This window comes from Verticillium nonalfalfae, assembly GCF_003724135.2.
Source record: "Verticillium nonalfalfae strain VnAa140/NRRL 66861 chromosome Unknown scaffold_37, whole genome shotgun sequence".
Classification (NCBI taxonomy): Eukaryota; Fungi; Ascomycota; class Sordariomycetes; order Glomerellales; family Plectosphaerellaceae; genus Verticillium; species Verticillium nonalfalfae.
This window is the reverse complement of record NW_021167262.1, coordinates 42,695-65,605: the sequence shown is the minus strand read 5'-3', so window position 1 is coordinate 65,605 and position 22,911 is coordinate 42,695. Positions and strand designations below refer to the sequence as shown.

The 22,911-nt window shown below is 56.3% G+C and overlaps 7 protein-coding genes across 7 annotated transcripts; 4 read left to right on the top strand and 3 right to left on the bottom strand.

The window, feature by feature from the left end:
• Positions 1–757: 757 nt before the first annotated feature.
• On the top strand, positions 758–3,121 carry D7B24_005709 (uncharacterized protein; the record flags this gene model as incomplete). The annotated part of the gene is made up of 4 exons (XM_028639858.1): positions 758–877; positions 964–1,066; positions 1,128–2,475; positions 2,533–3,121. The coding sequence occupies 4 exons, from the start codon at positions 758–760 to the stop codon at positions 3,119–3,121; spliced, it is 2,160 nt and encodes a 719-aa protein (XP_028495785.1).
• A 1,247-nt stretch (positions 3,122–4,368) lies between these two features.
• D7B24_005708 (uncharacterized protein) lies at positions 4,369–5,745 on the top strand (the record flags this gene model as incomplete). The annotated part of the gene is made up of 1 exon (XM_028639857.1): positions 4,369–5,745. One exon carries the CDS (start codon positions 4,369–4,371, stop codon positions 5,743–5,745), a length of 1,377 nt encoding a protein of 458 aa, XP_028495784.1.
• A 304-nt stretch (positions 5,746–6,049) lies between these two features.
• D7B24_005707 (uncharacterized protein) lies at positions 6,050–8,470 on the bottom strand (the record flags this gene model as incomplete). Its single annotated transcript, XM_028639856.1, has 1 exon — positions 6,050–8,470. One exon carries the CDS (start codon positions 8,468–8,470, stop codon positions 6,050–6,052), a length of 2,421 nt encoding a protein of 806 aa, XP_028495783.1.
• Positions 8,471–10,768: 2,298 nt separating this feature from the next.
• On the top strand, positions 10,769–11,737 carry D7B24_005706 (uncharacterized protein; the record flags this gene model as incomplete). Its single annotated transcript, XM_028639855.1, has 2 exons — positions 10,769–11,194; positions 11,270–11,737. 2 exons carry the CDS (start codon positions 10,769–10,771, stop codon positions 11,735–11,737), a joined length of 894 nt encoding a protein of 297 aa, XP_028495782.1.
• Positions 11,738–12,945: 1,208 nt separating this feature from the next.
• On the bottom strand, positions 12,946–13,940 carry D7B24_005705 (uncharacterized protein; the record flags this gene model as incomplete). Its single annotated transcript, XM_028639854.1, has 2 exons — positions 12,946–13,339; positions 13,480–13,940. The coding sequence occupies 2 exons, from the start codon at positions 13,938–13,940 to the stop codon at positions 12,946–12,948; spliced, it is 855 nt and encodes a 284-aa protein (XP_028495781.1).
• Positions 13,941–15,850: 1,910 nt separating this feature from the next.
• On the bottom strand, positions 15,851–18,792 carry SPA2 (component of the polarisome; the record flags this gene model as incomplete). The annotated part of the gene is made up of 2 exons (XM_028639853.1): positions 15,851–17,704; positions 17,767–18,792. 2 exons carry the CDS (start codon positions 18,790–18,792, stop codon positions 15,851–15,853), a joined length of 2,880 nt encoding a protein of 959 aa, XP_028495780.1.
• A 3,001-nt stretch (positions 18,793–21,793) lies between these two features.
• D7B24_005703 (uncharacterized protein) lies at positions 21,794–22,813 on the top strand (the record flags this gene model as incomplete). The annotated part of the gene is made up of 2 exons (XM_028639852.1): positions 21,794–21,983; positions 22,116–22,813. 2 exons carry the CDS (start codon positions 21,794–21,796, stop codon positions 22,811–22,813), a joined length of 888 nt encoding a protein of 295 aa, XP_028495779.1.
• Positions 22,814–22,911: the final 98 nt, after the last annotated feature.

Here is a 22,911-nt window from a genome sequence, read left to right as displayed (position 1 = left end):
CTGTCCCCACTCCTCCCGCTGCGGCCTCCACTCACAGCCTGTCTGTTTGGAGCCTGTCAGACAGGTACCCGCTACCTTTACCGTGCCTGACACCGTCCATATCGGTCCGTATACAGTACCTGCTGTTCGGCTTGGGGACCTGGAGCAGCCACTGTAGGTGTAGGTAGGAGCAGCTCGTGACCGTGACCTCCAGTTGGCTGGATCGCCTGCCTACCTTACCTACACCTTTGCCTGACCTTGCTGTTCACAGCAGCAACCAAGCCTGCTATGCGAATTCCCGTTCCCGATCTTCTGCTTTGAACGACCTTCTTTCCCTGCTATCGCCATCGTTCTTCCATCGACGACATCTTTTCCAGCTGCTGAATCTACCTGATACTTGTTGTAGTGGACCTCCTCCCACAGAGAGCTCCTGGTTGTAGACCTTGTCACTTCCCAATCTCCCCCACGTCAAAACATATCGATCAACAGCCAAACATTAGCACGAACCTCCCTCCCTCAAGCCACAGAAACACTCGCCACGAATCCCGTCCCAGCAGACCCTGAGCTCGAAGCGCCAGCTACGACGCATCGTCTAGAAACTAGAACCTCTACCAACCTGCCATCGAGACTCGACAAACACATCCTCCGAGCTAGTCCCCCGCCTTCCATCCTGGCCAGCTAGTCTAAGCTCCTAAACCGTATCGGCCATCGACAAGTACCACCAACACAAACTTCACATGCATCTCTCCTTCCGTCCTCCACATACGCTGCCGACACGATGAAAAGCACACCTCTGATTATCAATTGGCATGACCAGAACGCCCCAGTCTATTCCGCACATTTCGAGCAGTCAGGCAAGGGGCGGCTGGCTACGGCTGGAGGGGACAACAACGTCAGGGTACGTCAGCCACAAGCACAAGCAATTGACGAGGAGGCGGATTCCCACTTTCAATGGGACAACAGAGACTGACCAAGGGTTTCTAGATATGGAAAGTCGAGGGCAACGGCGAGGATCGCAAGGTCGAGTACCTGTCCACCTTGTCCAAGCACACACAGGCAGTCAACGTTGTACGATGGTCACCCAAGGGTATGTTTCGCTCCGAGCTTGCTCCAATCTGCCTCCCTCAGCTAAGCAATCTGTTCTCCAGGGGATATGCTCGCATCCGCGGGTGACGACGGCAATGTCATCCTCTGGGTGCCCGCCGAGCACCATGCTGGTCCAGCATTCGGCAACGAGGGCCTCGAAGACAAGGAGACATGGCGAACCAAACACATGTGCCGCTCGAGTGGCTCTGAGATATACGACTTGGCATGGTCGCCCGACGGTACATACTTCATCATCGGCAGCATGGACAACATCACGCGCATCTACAACGCCAGCTCCGGCGTCTTGATACGCCAAATCGCCGAGCATAGCCACTACGTGCAAGGCGTGACGTGGGACCCCTTGAACGAGTTCGTCGCCACACAGTCGTCAGATCGATCCGTTCACGTCTATTCTCTCAAAACGAAAGACGGACAGTACACTCTGAGCGGTTCACACGATGACAAACCATCCAAGATCGCGAGCCACAACAAGAGTGAACTGCCGCCCCGGCGCATATCATCCAGCAGTCCGGCGCCTCCTGAGTTCGGCTTCCGCTCCACCTACCTGGCCGTGGATGGCACTGCTGGCTCTCCCGTGCCATCCGCTCCCGGAACGCCGACCTCCATTGCGCTTCCCATGAACCCGCCCAGTGTCATCAGCCACAGCCGGCGATCTTCCTTCTCTTCCTCGGCAAGGAGGTCTCCCTCCCCCGCACCGTCCATGCCTCTGCCGGCCGTCATGCCGATGGAACCGTCTCCCAAGCCACATGCCTCTGCGAACCCGAGCCATGGTACCAAGAACGCCAGCCTGTATGCGAACGAGACGCTGACATCCTTCTTCCGGCGATTGACCTTCACTCCCGACGGCAGCCTGCTCTTGACGCCCGCAGGGCAGTATCAAAGCCAGCACGTCGCTGACGCCAAATCTACCTACGAAGTTACGAACACCGTCTACATCTACAGCAGGGGCGGCATCAACAAGGCGCCGGTTGCCCATCTGCCAGGCCACAAGAAGCCGTCGGTGGTCGTCAAGTGCTCACCCATCTTTTACACCATGCGAACGGCGCCTGTAGTAACGAAAAACATCACCATTGACACGTCGTCGGCAGAAGAACCTATTCCAGCTTTGCCAGAGCCCGTTTCCAAACAGTCTCCCGGGTCATCCGTCATGGACCCGCCGCCGCCACCTGGGTCATCCTCAGAACAGCAGGCGTCGAGTGCGACACAGGTCAGGCCGAGCACAGAAAGCCCTGTAGCAGCACCTGGGCCAAAGGCTGCCTTCGCCCTGCCTTATCGTATGATTTACGCCGTCGGCACACAAGACTCCGTCCTGCTCTATGATACACAGCAACAGACGCCCATCTGTGTCGTCAGTAACCTTCACTTGGCGACATTCACAGATTTGGCCTGGTGAGTGCACTCCTTGATAGGCTTTGTGTGTGAAAATTGCATGTTAACAGTGTGTAGGTCAAGTGACGGTCTGACGCTGCTCATCACTTCATCTGACGGATTTTGTTCAACTCTCTCCTTTTCCCCTGGGGAGCTCGGCCAAGTTTATCAGGGCGAGGTGCCGACGGCGAAGAATCCTGTGCTAGGCGCCACTCCTTCATCGAACCAGAACACACCCGTGCCGACGCCTACCTCGGTCTTTGCTCCACCATCACCTTTCCCCAACAATGGTCTGCCACAACAGCAGCGGACTCCGGCGGGCGCAATGACAGCGCCATCCCCGCCGTCCCATGCAGGCTTTGCCAATCCTCCTCCTCAGTCACCTGCTCGGTCAAACTCGACATCGTCCGTCGCCACGCAATCGTCTGCGGCGCAACCAGGAGTCACGACGAATCCATCCCTGATCGTTGGCAGTATGCCCAGTATCACAGCCACCAACTCGGGTAAGATTACAGGGGTGCCGCTGACGACGCCGCCCGAAACTCCCAGCACAGCTGCCACGCAGCCCAGTGGTGTCAAGCGGGAAGCCAGCGACGGGGACAAGGACGGAAGCCAGCCCAAGAAGAGACGAATCGCCCCCACGCTTGTTGAAGAGAAGAAGCCTTAAGCGAGACGCGCAAGTCCAGGACCGGTGTCACTTGGGAACATGTATAGTACATGTTGCGGGCAGTAGGTATACGAAGCAGGTCAAGGGCGGAACAAAAAGGTACAGGTCGTACATTTGTGGTACATTGGGGCGTTCGTTTTTTGATAACACGCGGCGTTAGGCGGACAGGGTAAGCACGGAAGGAGGTTCAGCTGTATAGCGACGGCGACCGCGTTTCCCCAACTTGGGCGTTTGCGCTTCAATGTGATACTGCTTCAATCGCTTTGCCCTTGTTGGCGTATTATCATTGTAGGACATGGCTGTCAGACAGCTTTGCTCGCCCGCTTACCCTTCGAAGCACACAGTCACTGCTGGTCGATTGCATCATCGGGTTCATCTACGTCCATACGGCAGCAGCCATCGCCAAGCGCTGGCGCACGAAGGGCCTCGACGCGTTATCCTTGATGGAGTGCACATATTTGTCTTTGGGCGCTGGGTCAAGCTTTCGTGCGATGGCGCCGCCAGTATCATCGCCGTCGTGGACGAGGCCAAAGCAGCGCGGGATGTGCGGGTGATGGCCGATAGCTGGATAAATGCAGTGCTCACGACAGAGGTCATCGTTGGTCTGTGCCGCTATTGATGGCGGGTAACAGGGCCTGTCGTCGTTCCACATGGTTTTGGCCTTCAGGGCGACATTGGGTTCAGTCTTGTCTGCGTATACGACAGTGGACCGTCATCATGGGGGCTTTGACGCGCCTGTTGATAAAAACTGCAATCGGTGCTAGGTCCATGCTAGTGGCAAGAGAAACGGTTATTTGGAGTGTATGTACGTGTGTTTGTATGTACCTACCTACCTACCTACGAAGTCTCGAGTGACACGCGAACGCTCACGACGGCGAGAGAGGTTACCTACCGGTGCCGGGTGTCTAGTTCGATCATACCACGTGATGCATTTCTGCCAGCAAGGAAACGAGACATTCGACAGGAACACGAAGAGATCAACGAACTACCTATCTCGTACTTAAAGAACGAACTAACGTCTGCGAATGTAGTAACTGACGTATGGCGCATGAATAAGCAATCCATCCATGTACACTTGCAACGCTTTGGTCTGTCTGCACACGTCCGGCTTTGTACTATGCCAGGCGTGAATTGGCACGACGGTTGTGCGCAGAAAAGATGCTGCTTTTCATGCATCTGTTTTCTCGGACTATGGCTGACGCTGAACTGAACACAGTTCTTTTCTGCATGTCTTGTCATCAACCAATATGGTCACCAAACGCCCGCGCAGCCCAGGTCGAGCTCTCATTCCCAACCCCTTCATCAAGAAGCGAAACCTAGAATGGGCCCTCGACGTCCCCGACGACGACGCCCAGCCAACGCACCGCCAGGCAGCCGATGACGACGACGACGACGACGACGACGCTGCTCAACCGACCCCGCCAACTGCCGCAGCCATCGAATCCGGCAGCGCCACCATCACCAACCACGCCGCCCATTTCAGCGCCGTCCTCGCCGGCGCCGCCCTCGACCCGTGGCCCCGCGCCGCGCCGCGCCTGCCGGTGGCGGCGTACGCCGCCCTCTACGCGTCGTGCCTCGGGGCCCCGAGCGGCGCGCACTTTGTCGTCCACCAGCACGACCACCCCGTCGCGGGCACGCACTACGACCTGCGGCTGCAGATCAACGGGGCGAGCAGCGCGAGCTGGGCCGTCATGTACGGCCTGCCGGGCGACCCCGGCTCGGCCCGGCTCGGCCGCAACGCCACCGAGACGCGCGTGCACTGTCTGTGGAACCACCTCGTCGAGACGGCGTCGCGGGCCACGGGGTCGCTGCTTATCTGGGACACGGGCACGTATGAGGTGCTCGGGCGGCGGTCCAAGTCTGCGCCCGAGGTTGATCCTGATTCAGAGCGAAGCGAGGACGGGGCTGAGGACGGTAGGACGGAGCAGGAGAAGCTGCGGGATGCCTTTGCCGAGAGGAAGATTTGGGTCCGGCTGCACGGGGGGAGGCTGCCGAGGGGCTACACGCTCAATCTGCGGCTGACGAAGGAGGAAGATAGGGAGGGGAGGGAGAAGGCTAGCCGGTCAGCCAGCAGAGCGGCTCCGCAGAGGAGGAGGCGAAGGATGATTTACAAGCAGGAGGTCATCGTGGAGACGAGCGAGGAGACCGATTCGTCGTCTTCCGGGAAAGAAGAGGAGGAGGAACTGGACGATGATGTGCTCGATGCAAGGGAAGAAGTCTCAGAGGAGGAGTCGATACCCTTGACAGGCCCGGCCAATATGTCACAGGCCATGCGCCAGGAGATTGAAGAACGGGAAGACGCTCAAGTCCGCGCCACGAACGCCTATCCTGGCGCAGAGAACACTATCGGCAGCGTCCACCAACGTAGGTGGTACCTCTCCATGGACCGAGCGGCGAGCGGCTTCGTCAAGAGAAGGAGAGGGGGTGGGGTGAAGAAGTTGTGCTGGGAATTAGAAGATGAGCGGCCTCCTGGGGAAGACGGGCATCTGACATACCCCTTTTATGTCCGCGGACCCGAAGTCGAGCGTAGTCTCATCACGGGCCGTCTCGGTAGTGACGTTCTCCGTGACGAGGGCGTCGTGGACTTCGTAGGCCGCAAGGGCTGGCGGCCCGTACTGCGTTGAGCTCATAAAATGGCAGGAGCCTTGAAAGGCAGGTCGACGATACTGATATCAGCCGAGGTTGACAGCAACGCTGCTGTGACAATACCTCATTCGGTGGGATTCGACTGGATACACATCAATTTTCCGTCTGAACCTCCAGTTGTATCTTACTACAAACAGAGCCGTTGTACGTGCTCGTAAGCCTCTTGGCCATTTCTATTTGTATCGAGGCCTCTGCTTCTATATAACTGTTATATCTCGGCCTCTCTTGTGTTCCGAAAAGACACTGGACATTCTCGATTGTCACATAAGTCATAACACGTGTTCATACATCATCCTGCATAGGCGGAAGCACCAGCGCCCTCCGCCCCTTGACATCCACCACTCCCTCTTTTCCGCCATACACGTACCGTACCTGCAGCACCTTGGCGGTCCCGGGCGCGGGGTCCCAGAACCCAAGCACTCCGCTCTTCCTCACGCCTGCCGGGATTACGAGACGGCCTTGACTGTCAATAAGTGCCGCCGTCGCGACTGTCACGTTTGCGACTTTTCCAGCGCTCCACAAACTGCCGCTGCCGTCCTCCAGCGCAGACTGGACGCCATACTTAGCATCTAGAATCACGAGACCGTCTATCTCACGCCGACGCTGCTGCTTGGCCTCAACAGGGCCCGTCAGAAGTGCTGCAACCTCCTCGGCCTCGGCCCGTTTCCTCGCCATGCGTGATTCAATCCTTTCTGTTGTGTTCGTCCCGGACACTTCTGCTTTTGAAGCTGGACGCTTGGTCGACACGTACTGCACGCCGGCCATGGCGAGGAAGGGCAGCAAAGCAGCCCAGAAAACAACGCCCACAGATGCCGTTGTGCCTGGCGATGAAAGAAGCAGAGGAAAACTGAACCGATGCTTGAGGCGGGACCAGTACAGCGATAGGTGGAAAGCGCGACTGCCGACGCCAACCTCAAGTCCAAGCTTAGCATGGACGCCCACGCGCCACAGATTCCGAACGGCAAGATGCCGCTCGAACATTGAGTTGGAAGCAAGCTCGATCTCGATACGGCTGTCGGTACCGGAAAACGAGCTGCCCAAGCCAGAGACATCCCGACTGTAGCGTAGGGATCCCGTGGCTGTACTCGAAGTCAATGACGCATGTGCAGACCAGGACCCGTCCTCTGGGCCGTCCGCTTCGTGGTCCAGTCCGTATATACCTCCACTGGTCAGCTGTGGATCATAGCGTCCGAGAGCTGTCAAGGGCCGCACAGAAGCCGTGGCAAATCCAAGCTCAAGTGTGGGTGTTGATACAAGAGGGAGCCCGACACTAGGATCACCCCCTTCAACCCGGTTTTGGTTCGCTGAAAGGGTGCCAATCATGTCTCCTCGCCAACCATCGCTGCCGGCACTGATATAGGCAAGGCCGTTCCCCACTGGATAGCTCAGCCCGGCGGCAGCCTGAGAGAGGGTGTGGGAGGCTATGCGTGAGGACTGCGTATTCACTTCGATGGTTAGAGTTTTCTTGCCGACAGCCACCTCATGCGAGAGACGAGTGCCTAGCCTTCGTCCCAAAGGGTCACAGTAGAACCGAACAAACGACTTCAAAACACCACCATCTGCAGTCCGGCGGAGAATGTCCTGGTGCAAATCGAGGTTGACGCCCGGGAAAAAGGCACGTGTGGCCAGACGTTGGAGCTTGGGGCTTGGTGGTCGAGGCGTGTGCAAGGGGTGGATTACGTCGGGCAGGTTAGTGGGGATGGCTACCACATCGAAAAGTCCGTAAGCTGAGCCCGACAGGGTCAGCTCCGGCGCAGGAAGGTAAATGTTCGGGGCTGCCGTCAGCTCGGTAAGCGCGCCAGTGGCTCGCGCGTGTGATGCTAATCGTCGGTCGTCGACAAGACTCATCAAGAAGCGGCCGAAGTGAGGGAGAGCAGTTGTCACTGACTGGCTGAGTGCAAAGTCGAGCGGCTGTAAGAGAACATTTCGGTTCCCTAGTTGGCGCGCACCCTGGGCCAGAGCAGAAGCATCGAGACGTAGGGTGATGGCCGATGATTCCAAGTCTCGACGCTGGGCGAGCCATTGGTGGTGTACCAGGGCGTCTTCGTAAAGCTCCTCAGAATTCTCCTTTTGGGAGTCGTCATCTGTGATCAGCCAGGCTCGCGACGTCATATCGTAACGGGCCCGTCTCGCCGGGTCGATGAGCGTCTCAAAGGCATGCTGCGCCTCGTTCAGATAGGCCGTCGCCAGAGGGCTCAAGTTCTCTGGGTAGGTGTCGTCGAGAAGCAGAGCCAGCAACGTCCAATATGCCCGTCGAATGCGGCGTGGAGTGAGCAAGGGGTCTTGAGGCAGACAGAGAAGGTCGTAATAGTCGCCCGATGGGCCACCCTCGTCGTCGTCCTCCCTGTGTTCGATGACCATCTGATCAGGCCCGTTGGCTTGATCTAGATCCAGGTTCAGACCACCAACGGCGACGAACTTATCACCGGCTACGTCACCAGCCTCGGATGCGACTGTGGCCCTCTCAAAGATGGAGGACGCATCATCGTCAAAGTCAAATTCGCTTCTCGTGGCGGCAAAATCGCCAAGGGAGAAGCGCGAGCTGACGGAGCGAAGCGCGTGGGGGTGCAGGTGGGAGGGGTAGTCATCGTAGGCCACGGATGAGCGAGCCGATGTGACACGCATCGAATGTCGGCTTCTCCGGGATGCGGTGCTGCGATTGCTGAGGCTGCCATAGTTGGGCCGATTAGGTGAGTCAGCCATGCTGCATTGGTGCAAATGCGAGGCCGGGGAAGAGAGAAAGGGGCAGGGCACAAGGAGAGACGGAAAGGTAGAGGCGGCAACGGTGACGGGGCCCGATGATGATACGTGACGATTGCAAGATGAGGGTGGGTGAGACGAAGAAGAAGCGGTCGGTTGTAGGGGCAAGGATGTGAAGATCCAGAGGTGACCTTGATCGAGGTTCGTGGCGTGTCGACCGATATGTCCAGTAAACAACGAAACGGGGGGGTCTCGTGAGACGAACGGATGGCTCTCAGGGCATCTGTTGGCTGTGCGTTGCCCCAGTTTCATCGTCGTCTCCCAGGAGAGGAGGGGGGCGAGGGTTTGTCAGGACCATCATGCCATTCTTGGTTGATGGAGCCGGGAGTATGGAGACGACAGGGATGTGCCTGGGGTGGACTCGTGATTTCCGCATCGAGTTTATTGCGAGCGGTGAAGAGAAGGTTGTCTGTCAGAAGGGGGGAGGGTTGTTTGCTGACAGTACGAGCCGGCACTTGCGTATGGCGGGCGATGTGCCTGATATTTGCCGATGAAGATGGGATGGGGAGAGGCGAAAAGGCGTCGCCTCTGGGCTTCTGCCTCTGTGCCTCTGCCTCTGTGCCTCTGTGCCTCTGTGCCTCTGTGCCTCTGCCTCTCTGACTGCTCTGACTGGGTCCATCTAGATCATGTCGGCAGGAGGGGGGGTGATGCGGGAGTGAGAAAGGGCAGAAGGGCGGAGGCCGGCTGGATGGGCAGTGGAGACGGGAGGATCGCATGGTGCAGGTGCAGGTGTAAGTAGGTAAGTAAGTGCAGGCGAAGGTGCAGAGGCAGGTGCAGGACGCAGAGTAAGCGCACCTGGAACCATGATACCTACCTCTCTCAGCTGGGCTGCTGCGGCATCACACGTCCCTTGCTCAGCCCTGCCATAGGGCAACATGCCGAAGCGCCAATGTGTGTGACGTCAGGGATAGTATGAGCAAGGAGATGAGCGATGGCTCCATCCCGGATCGAGCAAAGACAGACGAAGGAATCATTCTCCTGTGCCTCTCCCAGGATCGAGTCTAATGTCGACTGAACTTCTGGAAGCCCGAAGCTGTCCTGGGGGCTCGTACCTGAATGGGTTGTGACTGGTCCAACCGCCCCTGCCAGCTGAACGACAGGTCTTGGCAGTTTCTCGGAACTTGAGCCAATCCCATGCTCGGAAAGCCATCTTACAGGTGCAACTGCGCTACTGCCCTGGCACCTCCTCCAACGTTGCCCGAGTCGAGGGGAGGTGCCTTCTTGCCTTCTATAGGGGAGGGGGTACTGCCTACTACCTACTACCACCTTAGTTAGCACTGGATCAGTAGCCTGTCAGTTGACCCTGGTGCATCGACACAACCGCTTCCAAGCACGTCCGTCACCCGTCATTCAACTCCACCCGGTGATGTCTCATCACTGCCTAAGATACCTGACCTACCTCACCTACCTACCCTGGACCGAAATCACCACCAACACATCTGGCTGTCCAGCCCTCCAGTCATGGAACCAGGACGGACGATCGTCAGCAACACCCACCCCTCCCTTCCCACCCCTTTCCACATCTCTTCAACCGCAGCCGCCAGTCTACCTTATATGGCAAACCCCCACTCACTCAAGCGCATCCCAACAGGGCAACTTGACCGCGTCTGGTCCTTGGCTTGGCGGTGGTTGTTTGGAACCGAAGCTTGTCCGTGATACAGTTTTCTGGGCCGGCCACGGGATTCCCAGCTTCTGGCGCGCTTGGTGCGGGCCGCAGACCACAGACTGCCATGGAATGAAATGGAGTCCTTCCGGCATATGCCTTCCCATCCTCCCACACCTGGCCCATACCTCCTACGTATGTGCGACCTACCTAAATGGTGGGCCGCAGCCGCCGAAGAGACGAGCACAGCCTGCGATGACCTAGGGCCAGCCCAGTCTCTCAACCGGTGAACATCAGGGGGTCGGTATGGAACCCTCTTTCTCGCCAGTTCCGGTTGATGCCCTCTGAATCTGTTTCTCCCGACTCCCAAGTCCGTGGATACCCCGGGTCAAGATGCTGACTCTTGGCCTCCCCGAGTACCACATAAAGGACTCTGACGCCAGCCGGTACCTGACAAATTCCTGCTGCCCTCGAGGCTTTTCCGAGTTGTTCGGACGGCCCCTCAAAACCCTCCCCCCCCATCCCCCGGATTTGACTGGTCTCACTCAGCCCTATGACTTGACTTTGGGCTTTGCCTCATACCCTGCAAGAGGCACGACTCCTGCTCGAGCATACACAACGCCTCTTCAACCCTGATCATGTCGCTATCTTTTCCATCAGAGTCCTCGTCAGAACAATCTTCTACCAGAGCACCACAGGCGTGTGGCACTTGCAAAAGGCAGAAGCGGAAATGCGACAAGGCCTTGCCGTCGTGCGGCCTCTGTGTACGCATGCGCAGGCACTGCGACTACACAGACGCCGTACCCGCTCCGACCCCCGAAGACTTTGCTGCTCTTCAGTTGAAGTTGCAAGAGCTCGAGACTCGCCTGAATACCAATAGCTCGGGCTCTGTGGCAAGTCTTGGAGGATCGCCACCACCCAACGCTGTCCCAAACTATGTTCAAGCCGACTTTTCGTGGCAACCACCCGTTTCAGTCCAGTTTCCAGCGAGTCTCTTCCTCGACTTGTCCACTTGGAAGCGGATGAGAAGAGTCGTGCCAAAGCCCGTAGTCGAGATACCCGAGGTATGCTAGCACGTCAGGAGTATGGCCAGCATAGTCCGGCTGAGTGAATCCGTCGATATGCTGATCCCTGGACAGGAAGTTCTCGCGCAGCTAGGCGAGCCCGCCGAGATTCAGCAAGCCATCAACGAATATTTTGTTACAATACATCTCTGGCTGCCTATCATCTCGAAAAGTCGTATGCAGAACGGCCACTCCCTTCTGGAAGGGGGTTCGGACCTAGCGATGCTATTCCTAGCCGTGAAGCTTGTGACCACAGTTCCAATACCCTCCGTCGCCGCTGCCGATCACTACATCTATCTGACGGCAAAGCGATTTGTTCTGTCACTTCAACACGGCGGTATCCCCTCAATCATGGTTCTACAATCAATGGTCCTCATAGCTATCTATGAGTACAGTCATGGCATCTATCCTGCGGCATGGACAACAATAGGGGGCTGCGCTCGGTATGCCGACTTTCTAGGGTTGCCCGACGTTCATGAGAGCTCGATACTCCTCAACAGCGCCGTGCGTTCCCCCGCTCAACCAACGCTTGATCCCCCCTGACATGGGTTCTAACTTGGTGCGTAGACAACATGGGTCGAGCTCGAAGAGCGTAGACGGACCTGGTGGGCGATTGTGGTTCTTGACCGAATCGTCTGCCTCGGAAACCAGAAGAAGTGTATCCTTCCTGATCCGCCCGAACACGAAATCTTGCCAGCAAATGATCGAATATGGGTATGTAACGCAATATTGTCTGCAAGTCGGTTCGTTCAAAGCGTACTGATTTTATCTGCAGGACGACGACAGTCCTTCGTTGGTCACGCAACGCACAGTCGCATCCCTGTTTACTGGAGATCCCAGCCCCTTCTCACGGCTTTGCGAAGCTGCAACGCTCGCATCTCGCGTTCTAGCGCACGTTCGTTTGATGCCAACATCTCAGGAAAACACAGATCAGCCGCTCTTAGCTAGTGCCGCTATGTCATTATTGGACACCCTCTTGCATGCATCGTCGGTGGTGGACGGGGAAGCAAATGCTAGCCGGCAAGGCTACTCGCTGCCTACATATCACACTGACCCTTTCTTGGCTTCGACAAGCTGGAATCCTTACTTGGCCCCGCAAGCCGTACTCCTATCTGCAACGTTGTTGCTACAGGAGACGTACAGTTGGCCACCCCCATATCCTCCCTCCTCAACACAGGAGGCAAATCTACGACACAGAGCACTCCGAGGCCTGCAGACAACTAGTCGACAGGTCATCAGTCTACTGAGTCGAGATGTATTTTCCCAACTTTTACATCCATCCCCGGCTCCGGTTTCAACAGTCCGTCTGGAGCTGGGACTTGACACTGACCACGCTTTGCTCGACAGCAGCGGCTCGATTCTTCGTCGTGTGAGTCCCTTGATACTTGACGCGCTGTACTCCGCTGGAAACCACTTCTCATGGCTGGCTCAAGAAGAGCACAGCGTGGTGGTGGACGCTTCAACAATCGCGAAAGAGGGTCTCGCCAGCATCAATCAAAGATGGAGAGTGGCTGGTGAGTATCTGCATATGCTCGAGCAAGATTGGCAGGGTCCATGAATAATGGACTGCAAAAAGAAGAGGCAGGTCCTCGATCTTTGAACCCGATACTGTACACACAACCTGTATAAACCCTAGAATTTGATCTCTCTCCCGACATTCGAGATCTTTTCCTTCGTCAAAGACTCACTTCCCATTCCTCGTCTCTCAATTTCCACCTCTCACCTCGACCGAAATCGCTCCGGTCTTGCGACTATGCCATTGCACCTATGTGTGCGCCTGAGCGGCGATACTGCTGCGGCACGGCCACCTCGTGCGCATTCAGGGGCATAGGGGAATGCTGCTCTCGAGGGTCCATATGAACATGCAAGACCCCGTTATGCTGTGTGCTCAGCGGTGTTGACACCTGCTGAGGGGAGTAGATCTGACCATGATGCGCCTGAGGCTGGTTTTGCTGGTGCTGTTGAGTGCTGCTGTGCGTTCCGTCTTGCTGCGCGTATGGCGGAGCGCTGCGCGCGGTGGCTGTGTGGACAGGCTGGTAAGCGGCCTGGATGGTGTTCTTTTCGTCGGCGATGGTGTTGCGAGTGCCGGGCAAGTTCTGCGGGGTGCAGTGCAGACCGGCTTTGCGGTGACGATGCAGCACTGTACTGTGGATAGCAAGTGATGTAACAAATAGGGCGCTATGTCCTAGGTTTCAGCAACAGCCCATCACATCAGGAGCACGACGAGGAATTAGAAAACAAGGAAGAGGGGAGAAGAAGAGGACGAAATGCAAGGAGAAACTCACAACTGCAACCCGCCGATCGCAGACGCGGCCGCCATACAGGCGGCAAATACAAAGTACAGACCCGTCGGCTCGGACGAGTAACAGCCGTAGACATCGCAGTAGGCGGTGTCGCTCAAGACAAAGGCGGCCTGGGAGGCGAGGAGGGCGAATGCGCAGAGCCAGAAGACGACTAGGAAGATGTCAAGGGCGAGGACGCCCCAGTAGTTGTAGATACGGGGTAGAGAGTACTCGGCGACGACGAGCCAGACGGTGACGATGAGGGTGGCGACGGCGACGAAGAGCATGAGGCAGTTACCCGAAATCGGCCAGAGGTAGGCACCGAAGGCGCAGAGGCCGAGGGCGATGAGGCCGAGGGCAAGCTGGACAACACGCAGGGCGATGAAGCCGCGGGGATAGGCGGGTATGAGCTCACGGCCTGCAAGGCGTTGGGAAGAGTGCTTGCTCGTGTGGGAGTCTGCCATAGTGACGAGGAGGGGGTTTGAATGCTTTCGGTTGTGTTTTGATTTGCCTACTGATGGTTGCTGCGAGAAGACAAGCGAGACGACGACAACTCAGCGGTAGTAGCCTTCCAAGATCATCTAGGGATTCGTGAGTGTCTATCACAAAGCAGAATAAAGAGACAAGAGATGTCTGGGGCATTGAAGCTGCTTCTGGAGCGGTGCTCATGCTATGTACTGTCTCTATGCATCGTCTTCGACAGCTGATAATGAGGCGCCTTCGTAAAACCACAAGGTGACCCGGTCCGGCGCAACTCCCACAACTCAGCTCGATAAGCAATTTTCTCATGAGAACCCTACAAACTAGTCCTCCAAGCCATGATCTACCCCGTGTTAAAAAGCGGCGTCGCTATCTGCCTTGTCGTGAACCGTGGCTGTTCGAGATCGCGGATTAACAGCCGGAGGGCGCCTTTCAGAGCCAATAGAGGCGCTGCGAATTGGCAGCTACTGTGCTGTGAAGCAGAGGAAGTGTGTATTGTCACATCCTGCTGGCGTTGTGGCACTATGTGTCCCCCAAAAGCTCATCAAAGAGCAAGTTGGTGCCGCGATGGGGCTGAATGTGGCCATCAGATTCAAAGCTCAGAGGACGAGTGTTTTTTCTTTTCTGTGGCAGAAGCACGAAGGGCTGAAGGCTGGCGCTGCATACATGATTACACACTCCCCCCTCTCCTTCCCCCCGTATTTCACTTTGTGCTCCAGGCGTCATACTTGTTGAAGGCCATTCTCAAGGCACTGGAATTTGGAGCCTATTTCTGGCGTGTATCGTCCGATATGCGCAAGTGCCGCGGTATACAGGGAAAGAGATATCAAAGGAGAGCGAACAAGACAATACCACTCGGTCACGACCGAGCGGACGGCTGCCCCAGACACCGTCTGTGCAACACACTCACACTCACGCAGACACCTTCAGGCACCTTACATTGCTGTGTCCCAGCTGAGCCGCTGTTGTCATTGGGACTGAAGCCCACTCCACGGCGGCTTCCCTAGCTCGAGTCAATAGCGTCAAGCCTCACCGTACGGGGTTGGCTGATGTTTGAACATGTCTACCATGTGCCGTCTGCACTCGTGCCCTCCTTGGTAATGGTGTTTATGGCCATCATCTTCAACGCCGCCACCAGCCACACATCGCCGTCTCAACCAGGGTGGCCAGTTACGCATGGGAGGGTCTCTCTCTCATAGCCACACTCTATCTTGACGAAATGAATGTCAGAAGTGATATAGCCTTCGTCCCGTGGCCATGTAAAGTATGAACAAGTCGTCAGAGGATCCTGCACCAACAAGAAATCACAACCAATCAACCAAGGTAGTCATCTATCAGTACTTCCATTCACACCCGGGCTCATGCCTCACGGGGCTTCACTAACATTAGACAGCTCCACCCATTGCCATGCACTTCCTCCCTCCATCATCCTCCATCATGCCCGGAGTTGCTCGTCACGCATAATGCGTACATGTCCAAAGTCCCTGGCCCCTGGATATCATCTCCAGTCATCCCCGCCCTTCCACCGTAAAACGAATGTCCTTTCTGCGCTCGTACCTGCGCCTGTGATGCGAAGCGAGCGACATGGGAAATCAACGCTGGCTTTCTGCATGGAAAGCATAAAAAAAGTGTAACCCCGCGGACGTAGAGCCTCAGAATTGAAAGCCCACTCGGCTGAGCCAAGTGCGGCCATGCTTAGGGGTGGCTTTAGCCCCCTGAGTATATAATCCTAAATTCCGCTACGGCGGCAAGGAGCTTATAAGCAGTACTGAGCTTCAGCATGGAAACCCATGATTCAAAAGCTGCTTTTGATGTGATATCAAGCGTATGCCAAGTTAATGTGGCGTGAGAAGCTTGGCCGAGAATCATTATTGCGGCGGACGACAACGGCTTCTCAAGCAAAATCGTCATCAGCCCCGTTGTTCATAACGAGTCGGTCAACCCGCTGCACAAGCTCCTTGGTCTCCCGCGCAATCTCGAAGGCGATGGGCGGCAAAGTCTGCGTCCACATCCGCCAGTCCCGTTCGTTGGTTCCTGACGAAGATAGGTCGATACCCTGGTCATTGGCCTCTAGGAGGCGGTCACGGCATGTTGCCAAACGAACCGTCAAGTTGCCGTTGCCCGTGCTCTCGGTCTCGGCGACGACCTTGCTCACAACATTGGTGATGCCATCGATTTCCGACGATATTTGGGAGATAGTGGCGTCGCTTCGAATAGACCCGACCAAGTTCTGGATGTTCTGGACAAGAATAGCTGTCTGGTCCTCCAGGTAGATTTTCAGATCCTCGTAGCGGCTATCAGACTGGCCACCGTAGTTGTTGGCTGGCGCTGGTGGTTGTGCCTTGTTCATTCCCATATAGCCCATGCCGTTGCCCATGCCATTGGCTCCACGAGAAATGGGCCGGCGGCCATACGGATCAGCAGACTGGCGGGGAGAGCTGACAGGGCTGTAGGCAGATGAGTCGACGCTAGCACGGTTCGCACCCAAGCCTTGGAAAGGAGGCGGCGGCGGAAGATCTTGAGCAGAGATGGGTTGCTGCATCGAATTGGTGCGGGGAGAGAAAAATCCAGTCGAATCAACAGGCGTGATGGTGCCGTCGTCATCATCCTCGAGCTCGCCGGCAGGGGTAGCTCGGATCTTGACGGTCCGCAGAAGGTCAACGACTGCGGCGACTAGATGGGAAGCTGCGGCATCGAGTAGAGATACGGGTGAGATACCGGCGGAAGCTGCAAAGTTCTTCGACGCCGTGATCATCGCGTTTGCAGTGGACGAGACCTTGCCCTTCAACTTAGCCTGCTCCTGCGCAACCGTCTCGTCGTGGGGAGGAGATTCCGCCATGTCCTTCGTGATGCGCCTGACGCTAACAACAACATGCTTCATGGCATCAATGATCTTCTCCGGGTCGTCAGCTCGTGCTCGCTGAAGGAGCTCGTCGATTGAGATCTGGAACTTTGTCACATGAACATCCTTGACGAGTCCGTTCTCTTCGGTAAAGCCCTTCTCGCGAACATATTTTCCAGCGTCCTGGTCGATGGTGAGGCCGAGGGACGAGGCCCTGAAATTGCGCAGCTGTGTCTTGGTGCGAGCATAGCGATTCCTCCAATCACGGACTTCTTGCTCCAGCCCTTCAATGGTCTTTTCCATTTCGCCCTGCTTCTCCCATGTCGTGCCGCTCTGTTGAGACAGCATCTTCATCTCTCGCAGGAATTCTCTGGCTTCCCTGCGAGCCTCGTCAGTGACCTGTTGTTGCTCCTCCAGAGCTTGTCGCAACTGCTGGTTCTCCTGGATCAACTCAGGATCCGACGGCGCATTGCTTGATGTGGATGCTTGCATGACATTGACGTTCATGCTCTTCTGACGCATCTCCTCCAACTGATCCCTCAGGTCCCTTATCTCGTTCGCGTGACCGTCTCTGATGCGGTCCATATCGTCTTGAATGCGATCATGCTCGTTTCGCAAACGATCATAGTCATTCCGAGCGTGAACCTGATCTCCTTGGGCGCGGTCAAGCTCCTGTCTTAATGAATCGTTGAGACCCTGAGCATCTGCAAGCTGGTTTTCGAGATTTGTGCGCAAATCGGTCCACTCTTGCTTTTCCATGTTGTTGGCCGAGGCACGGGACCGTTCGCCATCGAGCACGCCAGCCAGCTCATCATCTTTTCTCTTTACTGCCTCTTCCATGATGTCGAGGCGTTCAGTCAGATCCTTGACCTGATTCCGATATTCCTCAAGCATTTTCTTGTCAGCCTATTTTGTGCTGTTAGTATCTTCCCAGTTAACTCGTGCAGCAGAAGGCATGAGTTTGTTACCTCAGAGGTCTCCGTAGTCCGCTGGCTCTTATCACTTGTCCTGTTGCCATTTTTGTCCAATCCGAAAGCGTCGCGATCTTCGTCGTTATCTGGGCTTCCGTCATCATCCTCCTCCACCATGGTGCTCTTGTTCGGGACAATGGTGTTGCTCTGAAATTGCTTCTGCATCGGACGGCCATAGTCACCGTTGGGCAGACCTGGTGATGGAGGAACGCCATATGGGTCTTGGGGAGGCATGGCACCGCGGATGGAACTTGCATCGGACGGCCGTCTCATACGGCTTTGGTTTCTTGGCGGGAAGCCGTTCTGCATACCACTCAGCGGCGTGCCCGATCGGCTGGGCGGTACGCGCATCGACATGTTGCTGCCGGGACGCGGGATGTCCCCTGCTGCAAAGCGAGGATACCTCCTTTCCAACTCGACATAAACGTCTGTTGCCAGATCTCTGAAGCGAGGAGGGCCGAGCGAGGAGAGCTTCTGGCGCGCCTGGTTGCGTTTGGGGTGGAATGTTTGCTCGGGTGTGAGGTAAGGAGGAGGACCCTGACCATTTGGGCCAGGCGGCCGGCGCGCGAGGGCTTGCCTCCTAAGCAGTTCGTCAAAGACATCAGTACTGAGCTCAAGGAACTGCACGGCAGACAAGCGCAACAGCTTATCCTGGGCCTTGTTCAGAGGCTTGCTTGTGTTTCCGTCGCGTCCGCTCAAGTAGTCCTTCAAGGCAATGTAGTGTTGTCCTAAAACCGCCTCCACATGCTCTTCCCGTTGACTCCTGCCACTCTCACTCCGCGCGTATAGGTTAGTGCCATTGCTTGATCGGCCGATAGAAGGCGGCGGCGAGGGGCCGCCAGTGCTTCGAGGACCGGATGAGAATCCACCATTCATGACCCCGTTCGAACCGCCAGAATTGGGGGGAGAGACGAGATTCCCTCGGTTGAAGCCGTCGTCGGCCATAGATTGGTACTTGTCAATGCCGGACCATTCGCTTCCGCCTACTGAGACTGGGGACAGTGGCGCATTTCGTCCATTCATGGTATACTGGGTGGTCGAGGAGGTGGGCGTGACGACGGATCAAGCAGGTAGAACTCGTCGCGAGTCAAAGATGGCGTCGGAAGATTGGAACAAAGGCAAGCTAGGTTGTAATTACTTGTGGCTTGGGGTTGGGTTGCTGCCGTGTCGCCTTGCTTTTTTCCTCTTGGGTGCCGATCGGTCAAGTACAAGCTGCCAAGGGGCTCCGCAACGCGTTGCCGGTGTAAAGGAGGAAAAATGAAACAAATCGATGGTGATGACGAACAGAATGAGGCTGGGACCAAGGGCGTGAGGGCAGGAGATTTCGAAGTTGTGGAACGTCGCAGTGCTGGTCAGGGTGGTTGCTGGACTTCGGAATGTCTCGTCTCGACTCGTTGCCTGTGGCTGGGGGGGATCGAGGGTGGGTGGAATCGATAACAAGATCCCAGGTGAATATCGATTTGCGTTGCTGCGGGACTCACAACTCCTAGAATGGAGTGCAACGGCGCCCTGGGCTGCCGTGATCGCGATGCTAAACAGTGACTACCCAAGGCAGACCGAAAAGACAAGAAGTTGAGAAGTTGCCGGAGCCGCTGGATGGATCTGGGAACTCGAGAACCCGCGACGGCGTGGTGAAGCATGAAACGTCAACCAAGTCCAACAGGGGAAGTGCGACCAAGCCTCCAATCAGAGGCCACTTGAGCCAGGTTCAGAGCGGGTGGGGACGTCCAGAGATCTCGCGGGAAATGAGGCTACAAGTCTCGATAAGTATCCTCGGGCCCCTATCCGCCCGTACCATGGTGGGCGACCCGAAGTCAGGTACAGCAAATGTACTCAGCCCCGTTACTCCAATCTTATTCGTCCCCTTCAACCTCGTCACTTCTCCTTCTGGATGCTTCCCAGGGCCTCCCAGGGCAGGGACCAGGCCCTCCCCAGTGCCATTTCCAGCTTCTCCCTCTCTCTGTCACTGTCACAAGTCAGCGACCTTCCGTCATTTTAGCACCACCGCAATTCAGACATAGCCTCAATGCCGATACATCTAGTCTAACGCCAACGTGATCAGCAGCATTGTGCATTCATCTCGACAGGCATACTCGCTTCGACGGGGTAAACCTGCACTGACAGTCGATCTTCTGACTCGTGGCGAGGGCGCGAGCACCAGTATACATACCCCTTTCCCATGCCCCTCCTACACCGTCTTTAGCGTAGTTCGAAGCCTCCAACCATCGGAGCAGTTTCCAGCCCCCTCTCCCCTTCTGCCCTCCGGCCTTCTGCCCCTTAGAAAAGACGGCCTGCAGGGAACGATGGTTCAGGGGAAATCCAGGGCACAGGACATGCCTATTGGTCTGGCCCGTTCGATTTTCCCGCGCGCGCTAACAGACAAGCAGGGGCGCCAGTGTCTGTGAGTGCAGCAGCCAAGAAAAGGCCTCCCTACTGGTGCAGCACAGCGACAGGATTTACCCTGCCTCGCCCTACCGCCACGCCTGGTGAGCTGTACATGTACATCACTTGTCTACTAACCCCATGGACTCGCCCTCATATCCCTCTACAGTGGTCAACCGCCTTCGCCGACATGTCAACTGCGGCTGGCCAGGATACCAACGATGCCCCGTTCCTCCGCCACGTCTGGATTGTCCCTTTCGGGCTTGACGAAAGCTGGAGCGTAGGATCTCCAGGTCAACCGTTTGATTGCTGTCGTCAGCCATATCGCCTAATTAGACTGAACGTACTTTTTTCTTGACAAGGGGGTAGGAAGCCCGGCGGAAGCGATGGCTTTGATGCCCTGCCGTGGCGGCAGACGGGCTACTGTATCAATCCTCAACATGCGTTGAGTTTCTATGTGGTCTCCGAATCGCTCTCGCTCATCCGGATACGGCCATGTTGCCGACATTGTCTCCGGCTGTGGCTTGTTGCGGTCGTGCAAACTGCCGATACAGACCGCATTCTTTAGTTCGCGGCACCGAGAAGGTTTATCGGATCTGACGGGCCCGGTGCCCGCACTCGATCGTTCCTTGCGCCAGAGCTCGTCAATCGCTGTGGCATCTCGGCTTATAGTTAGCGATCAAAATATCCGCTTGCAATGCGGCAGTTCGAGCAGCGATGGTGCATCCATGAGAGTGATGCGTCGTGCGAAGCCATCACGGGCGACTCTGACGATCGATCGTGCACGCCATGCAGCCACTCGCTCTACACGCACTGGCTTGAAGTGGTCTGAGAACAACCCACACATAGGACAATCACGTTGTCTGCCAAATTTCGTTCGGACACTAGATGCACGTAAGCCCCCGTGAACCTGGGAAGTGTGAAACCCTTTTGCGTTCTCACCACCCCCGATCTCGTCTTTACACGTCAGCAAGGCTATCTCAGTTTCAACTCTGCCACAGGTTGGATCTTCTCTCAATATCTTCAACTCTTTCGATCGCTCGCCAACTCGATCATGACCATGATTGAACTCAGTTGGCCAAAAGTTGTCCAGCCACACTTGTGCTGTCCACAGCCGTTGCGGTCTGCCCATCGCACTGGCCGAGAAACACAGCTGAGCACGAGGAAACTACTCTCGAACCCGAGACCTTCGGTCTGACGCTTCGGATATCCTGGCATACGTCCATTGCGTGTTTTATCAAATGTTGGATCGCATCTTGGGTAGACTTAGCTATTTGTTGCATCAAAGGGTATCGTCACTACGAGATTCCGCCAAGTTACGCTTATCTAGCAGGCTTGAGGATGGTGGGGCGATCCGAACCCGCGGCTTCGTATGTGTCGGGTTCGGGGCTGACCCGAGATTTGCGAAGACGCGAGCGATCGTACTTCTGCATCCACCAGTCGCTGGCAGAATAAGCTGGTGGGCTTTTCGTCATGGCGGATGATATTTAAGGAACTTACCCGGCAGGGTGGTGGGTGTTTTGTTTCCCTGTGATTGAACTACTTGACCAAACGTGGCCCACGAAGTGCTGGACGACTCGCACTTTCGTTCATGGTCTTCGCAAGTCCCGCAGGTTTCTAGGCGTTCTTTCCACCATCCATCATGTCCGACAACGATCAAACAAGTGGCGCCGGCGGCAAAGAGATCGATTTTGTTCTGTACTATTATGAGCCTGCGCTTGCTGCTAGCATCACATCGACAGTTGTCTTTGCTATTCTGACAGCACTGCATGTATGGCGTCTGCTTCGGGCTAAAGCTTATTATTTCACTGCATTCACGGTTGGCGGTCTATGTAAGTTCAGCCCAGATTAACCCCTCCCCGACACGGGACCTGTCCTCATCGCTCTTTTGCACGCATAGAAAGCGTTGATGACCAGCAAGAAAATTATCCGCATGACTTAACTAATTTGTGTTCAATCTATAGTTCAAGTAGTTGGCTATGCATTCCGAATTTGGGGTCACTTCGACCCTGAAAGTGTCATGGCCTTCGCCATCCAGGGCACTTTTATCCTCGTGGCCCCGGCTCTCTTCGCCGCCTCTATCTACATGATTCTTGGACGCCTCATTCGTACCTGCCGTGCCGAGCACCTCTCGCTCATTCCCGTCAACTGGGTCACCCGCATCTTCGTTGTTGGCGACGTCATCGCCTTCACAGTCCAAGCCAGCGGCGCCGGCCTCTCTGCTGCCGGGGACTACGACCTCTTCAAGCTCGGCGAGAAAGTTATAATTGGTGGTCTGTTCGTCCAGATCGTCGTCTTTGGCTTCTTCGTCTGCACATCGGTGCTGTTCCAATACCGTCTGACGAGGAGCCCCACGCCCGTCTCGATCGAGGGTCGTCTGCCGTGGAAGAGGCACTTGTACGTGCTGTATGGAACCAGCGCCATCATCCTCGTGCGTAGCATCTTCCGTGTCATCGAGTACATCCAGGGTAACGACGGATACCTCATCACCCACGAGGTCTACCTTTACATATTTGACGCGCTGCTGATGGCCGCCGTTATGGCCATCTTCATCGTGTGGTACGTTGGAGATCTCGAATCGAAAAAGAAGCGCAAGGCGGCCAACCTGGATTCCTTGCACTCGAGTGACGGAATCGTGGAGATGGGCAGCAGGGGTGCGTAAAGCTCCACGAGGCGGCGAAGTCCAGTGCTGCCTGGCCAATTGGTTGGCGGGAGAAGGGACCACCCAGACGAAGATTATGAGGCCGGCATGTGTGGTCA